Below are 6,086 nucleotides of genomic sequence, written 5' to 3'. Positions count from 1 at the left end.
TTTTAGTTTTGAATATCTTTTAAATTTTTAAAGAGATACTTATTGTTAAAATAGGCTTTTGACTTTGACTAAAAATTTATATTTAAACAAAATTACAAGAATATTTTTTATCTAAAGCAGGATTTTGAAGATAGACAATAAGTGAGATCATAGCATATGTAATCAAGGATTTAAAACTTGTTATTTATTTACTTATAAGGTGATACATTATATTAGTTAATTGGGGATAATCTATATTATTTATATTTAATTAAAATATATGGTACTTGATATTAAATTATACAATAACAATATGTCACTTTCTTGTGGTGCTGGTATATTACTACCCCTACTCAATACTCAATATGGAGGGTCTCTCGGAAGAACTACAGAATTAACAGAAATCGCTGCATAAGATATAAAAGTAATGGTAATTAACTTGCATGTGCATAACGAGTAAATTCAACTCATTATACAAAATTTTCTAAGAAAAATAAAGCAATAGCCCAGCAACCAGATACATGTGGTGTCTATATCACTCTATCTTGCCAAGGGAGTAAATTCATGAGTTAACACGTCTAAAGAGGAATCAGTCACTTGGGCATGGTTATTTCGAGCCAACTCTGTGGCCAAACATTCTTTCAGTCCACTTATTACCTCACTCATGTTTGGCCTCTTTCCTGGTGTCGCAGATACACAAGCCATTCCTATTTCAACGGCTTTCCATGCAGAGTTGATGTCAAAGCCTCCCTCTAGCCTTGGATCAACAATACTTGTAATAGCGCCATTATCGATTGTAGAGCTAACCCATCGACTTATGTGAATCCTCTCATCACTCCCACTAATTTTAATTATGGCAGGTTGGTTTGTGATTATCTCTAACAAAACCACTCCATAACTATAAATGTCACTTGTCTCATTCAACATATTTGTTAAGTGATACCTAAAACAAGATAAAATTCATGAAACCTTAATTATTAGTATATATTTCGCAAAAGTATATATATAGTAATTTTATGATAGTTCTTTGTTGATAATTCATTAATAATCGTCATTTTTTTTCTTTGACTGAATAATAAACTTACGCGGGATCAAGATATCCAGGAGTTCCAGCAACGACTGTAGATACATGAGTACCGGTATCAGTGGGGAAAACCCTTGATAAGCCAAAATCAGCAAGTTTAGCTTGAAATTTTTCAGTCAACAAGATATTTGTTGTCTTCACATCTCGATGTATTATAGGTGGCTTACAACCAAGGTGCATGTACTCCAATCCTACATTTTATTAATTATTAGGATCCAAAAGCTGGTTTTAATGGCAAACACTCATAGAAAAAGCTGGTTCAATGGTTTTTATAATAGTGGAAAACAAGTACACTTCATTACCTTGTGCAGCATCTATTGCAATCCGAATCCTGCCTTCCCAGCTCAAAACATTTGTGTTACTATGGCCTATAATTAGAAATAATTAATTAACTCATATATGCATGCATGCCATAATTAACTTCATCTTGTAAAAGAACCACTTTCATGTAGGAAAACCGAACCTGAAAGATGTGAGGCTAAGTCTCCATTGGCCATGTACTCATAAATAAGTGCTAGTTCGGTTCCTTCGTTGCAATAACCAACAAGACTAGTCAAGTTTCTATGATAAACTTTCATGAGAAGTTGAACCTACAATTGGGAAAAAGTCATATTATAATGTATATATTTTTAATCATGTATATTGTTTCTTGAATTTATAAATTTTGTAACAAGAGTAGTAAAGAATAATCATGCCTCTGCTTGAAATTGTTGATAGCCCTGAACCGACGAAGAAGAAAGCACCTTCACAGCTACTTGAGTATTCTCATCTATGAAACCATGGTACACTGTTCCAAATCCACCTTTTCCAAGAATTCGCTCAAAGTTGTTTGTAATTCTAAGAACCTCAGAGTAAGTAAACTGTCGTTTTGAGGATTCAAATGAATCCTTTTGAGCATTGGGCTCTGTATTTATAGTTATAAGTTGATACAACAACAAATTAATGTCACCAAAAGTTTATTATATCATTTGTAAAATCATATAAAATATATAGTTCCGTTATTACGTACCTTGAGTCTTTTTCTTTATCTTTTTCAAGCCAACAAAAACGGCCACTGCTATTAACAAAGTCACAACCAACCCACCAAATACTGATGCCAAAATTGGAATTGCGGTACTCTTTTTCTTCTTCTTCTTCTCACAGTTAGATGAGTCACATAAATGTGGATTTTCTCCCACACTATAAGATTATTAAAATATTGAAGGAATAATATATATATATCAGTATTTATTAAGTGATAAGGAAGTGTTGCAGTGAAAGAAAAATGGAGAATGAAAACAGTAACAGAATGCGAGAAATGAAGAAATGAACAGCTCAGCTCTTTCACATGAGCATGAGTCTATATATATACTGATCAAGAGAGTAATACAAAAGAGTTCTAACAATAGTTTGTTGAAGCTAAATAACAGAGAGAATCAGTGCTAACAGTTGTGAAAACTGTTGTATAAATTGAACTAACAGTCTTTAATGAACTCTCTCTGAGTCTTCCTTAACAGGAAGCATGTATATGAAACAATTTTATAACATTTCTAAAAAAGAATATATAGATCACAGATTTTACAAGCTTTGACAAGACATACCTTAATGACAACAAACCACTGTTGGACTTTTTAATGAGCTCAATAGGAATTGAACCTGTGAGGTTGTTTCTTTCCAAGTTTCTGGAGTAGAATATGAGGAGAGGAACTATTAGTTTGAAAAATGCATTTATATGGTAATAAAATTTCAGCACTGCGGGAAACTTATGTGTCTAAAGACTTACAAAATCCTCAAGTTTGGCAACCGTGTCAAAAATTGAGGCACCGGTCCAGTTAAACTATTGTTAGACAAATCCCTGAAACAAAGCACACAGTTAAGTTTGTGATTGACTTACTGATAACAAGCATACCAAGCAGAGAAAAATCATGATAATTAAGGTACTTACAGAGATTGAATCCTCGAGAGTTTTGATATGTGTGTAGTTACATTGCCAGTCAATCCACTCGAAGATAAGTTCCTGATTATCATTAATTTCAATCGACCAGAGATTACATTAGAATTATGTCATGAAAAACAAAAATAACATGATCAAAAGGTAAGAGTATAAAACTTACAAGGATATAATACTTCGAGGATCAAAATCATTGTAGCTACAATTTAGGCCTGTCCACAAGTATTCCACAGGGGCACAAGGGTCTCCATCCCAATTTCTCTTTATTCCGTAAGTTGACTTTACATTGTTGATTGAATTCACTAATGTTCCAAAATTCATTCATAGAGAAATATATAGTCAAAACCACTATACTGAAATATAATAGAATTATTAATTACGAAAACGAACAAGCAAATATATAAATGATAAACATATATACATTTACATACCATCATTTTGGTCCGTCTCTAACTGTGAAACATCGATCGTAGAGTAGACCTCAAAGGCATTTAAAATAGGAGGCAGAGTTGAATTTTGAAGCTTGACGAGTGAAAAATTGTATTCTGGAGAACCAGATTGGCCCACAGTGCTGAATATGGTGGTCGTGTTTAGATAGAGAGGAGTAACAGCTTCAGACCAGACCTCTCCATTAATAGTTATATTGAATGATCTTGATTGGTTTGCTTTGAGTGATTGAGTTTCAGTGAAGTACATATAAAAATATAAATTAGCCTTCTCGTCCAGATCGTTTAACGAAAATATCATTGGCTCGCTTTCGTTGATCGGCGTTGCAGCGGTGCTCATCACAATCGCGGGGGGCCGATAGGACCTCTGGCTTTGGGCATATTTCGATGTACTAATTAGCGTCCACCATTTTCCATTATACGGTAGCCAACTTCGGTCATAGAAGTCGTACGGGTACCTAATATACAAGTAAATATAGTGATCATCAGTAGCACTTGATATGCATATATATCAGTATTGATTAACTGTTGCTAATTACCTGTATGCTAGATCAGTGATTGAACCAATATCTAAGCGATAAAGTAGTGCCAAAGACTCAGATGGAGCAGTGTAATTGTAAATTTCACTACTCAGAGGCCTAAATTCCAGAGCAGAAATGAATGGAGTTCCTGAGCCAGTATTTACAAGGCAAACGTGGACGAAGTCTCGTGATGTAAGATGTATGATCTCCTTCAAGGAACTTATAGACACGTTTACGAACGTCACTGTGCTCCATAGGTTAGCTCCTATATGGAGATCGAATTCTGGTGCTGTATTTTGGTTGTCGTAATTTCCATGAAAAAATGTTGCTCTGATTAAGTATCTAGTTCCTTTTGTGACATTTACTCTGTAGCAGTTTCGGATTCCTTCGGGAAAGCTTCTCAGAATTTTCACTTGTTCTTGACGACCGGCTTTGTATTCAGGTGCTATGCTGTGGCTTGAACCTGTTGAGATGAAAGGTACGTCGGAAATGTATTTAAGCTCTGTTGATGACTCTGTGTAGTTGGAGTTCAAGGGCAGACCACAATCTAAGCTGATGAAGCCTGAGAAGAAAGATAAACATTAATTGCACTGTTTGTGATTTTTCTGGTTAGTAAATATATATATGTATTATTATTTACCTGATTGGCCATCTTGTGCATGAACAACAAGTACTAGAGCAAAAGCATTGAGCAACGAAAAGAAGAAAAGCGTTTTGTAATTGTACCCCTTCATTACTCTCATAGTGTTGTATAAATTTAGCTTATTGCTTGATTATATATAGCTAGGTTTTAGGAGAAAATAAGTTATAAATACCACCTTGTCATACATGGAAATCTAATAACAATGCCAAGTTTAGAAAATGGACTAGTATGAAAATATATGTTGAGAAGAATATAATTTCATGCAATATAACTGACTTATGTCGATGAATGTGAGTCAACGAAAGTGGCTTGGTAAGAGAAAAGCTCAAATATGAGAGGTTTAAATTTGTCCGCCGTTTGAATACCGACAAATATTCTTGGGCCTATCTTCTCTTTCTTATTTCTTTATTATTTTTTTGTTTGTTCGAGTTTGTCAACATTTTTTAGCAAATTGGTTCCAGTTTTTGGACTAGCTAGAGGATGCAGCGCTAGCCCCCTTCAATGGACAATTGTTATGTTGTTACGTTCCCCAAACACGGTGTTATACATATGGAGCAAAGTCATTCACTAAGACACTATTAGTAATAGTAATAGTAATATTAATAGTAATAGTAATAGTAATAGCGTTGTTATTTGACATTTTAAAGTGTCCAACATTGTATAAAATAGTATTTTTTTTATTAGTTAGTAATATTTAATAATATTTATTAAATTTAAATAAGTAGAAATTACAGTATATTTTTTTTAGGTGTTGGAGAGAGATGCCCTTTCGTAATTGTGTATTAATATTATATGGTATAATAGGAATGTGTGAGTTTGGAGAGTGGACGGTGGATTGGATATAGTGGATCGTAAAACAAAGTATACTGGCATTATATGTGTGGACTTTAGTAGTTCTAAATTGCATGGAAAATATATGCCAGCCCAAGTCAACTATTTTTTTGAAAGGGAAAGGTCAACTTTTTTTTATTTATTTATTTCTAGAAAATGTACGGCATAAGAAAGTAATTACTTATAAAAGTCGTATAAAAGAAAGAATTTTGCTTCCTTCTTAGTTGTCATATATGGATGTGGTTGAGTGCTTTGTTACGATACAATGTTAGTAATTAATTAGTCTGAAACCACACAAATGATCATGAGCCAGTAGTTCACATATAAGATAATCCATCACGGATTCAATAATGATTATTATTGTTGAATGTATGCAAACATGGAGAAAAGAAGAAGTATATGGAACATTTATATATATATATATATATAAAATAAAACTAGCTAGAGCTATATATATTGAACGCATTTTCTTGATTTTCTTTTGAATGATATAGTGAACGGTGACTATTTTTGACGAAATTTACTAGATGTTTCATGTGAAAACTGAACAGAATCAACAATAATACTCTACCACACATTAAGTTCTTTTACTCCAACAACAAAACAAAGCTATATATTAAGCAATTTGTATGGCTATCTCAAAGAAAATAAT

At 33.2% G+C, this 6,086-nt stretch overlaps 1 protein-coding gene across 1 annotated transcript; it reads right to left on the bottom strand.

Annotated features, from left to right (window-relative positions):
* Positions 1 to 303: 303 nt before the first annotated feature.
* Positions 304 to 4,745, bottom strand: LOC133794392 (LRR receptor-like serine/threonine-protein kinase IOS1). Its single transcript, XM_062231612.1, has 13 exons — positions 4,601 to 4,745; positions 3,979 to 4,522; positions 3,425 to 3,897; positions 3,157 to 3,295; positions 2,988 to 3,059; positions 2,826 to 2,897; positions 2,644 to 2,724; positions 2,073 to 2,242; positions 1,759 to 1,967; positions 1,527 to 1,653; positions 1,366 to 1,431; positions 1,065 to 1,254; positions 304 to 922 (listed from the first exon to the last, which is right to left on the bottom strand). The coding sequence occupies exons 1-13, from the start codon at positions 4,701 to 4,703 to the stop codon at positions 520 to 522; spliced, it is 2,649 nt and encodes an 882-aa protein (XP_062087596.1). The 5' UTR covers positions 4,704 to 4,745; the 3' UTR covers positions 304 to 519.
* Positions 4,746 to 6,086: the final 1,341 nt, after the last annotated feature.

Source organism: Humulus lupulus, chromosome 8 (assembly GCF_963169125.1).
Source record: "Humulus lupulus chromosome 8, drHumLupu1.1, whole genome shotgun sequence".
NCBI classification, from domain to species: Eukaryota; Viridiplantae; Streptophyta; class Magnoliopsida; order Rosales; family Cannabaceae; genus Humulus; species Humulus lupulus.
The sequence above is the reverse complement of the archived record's forward strand: the minus strand, read 5'-3'. Positions and strand labels throughout refer to the sequence as shown.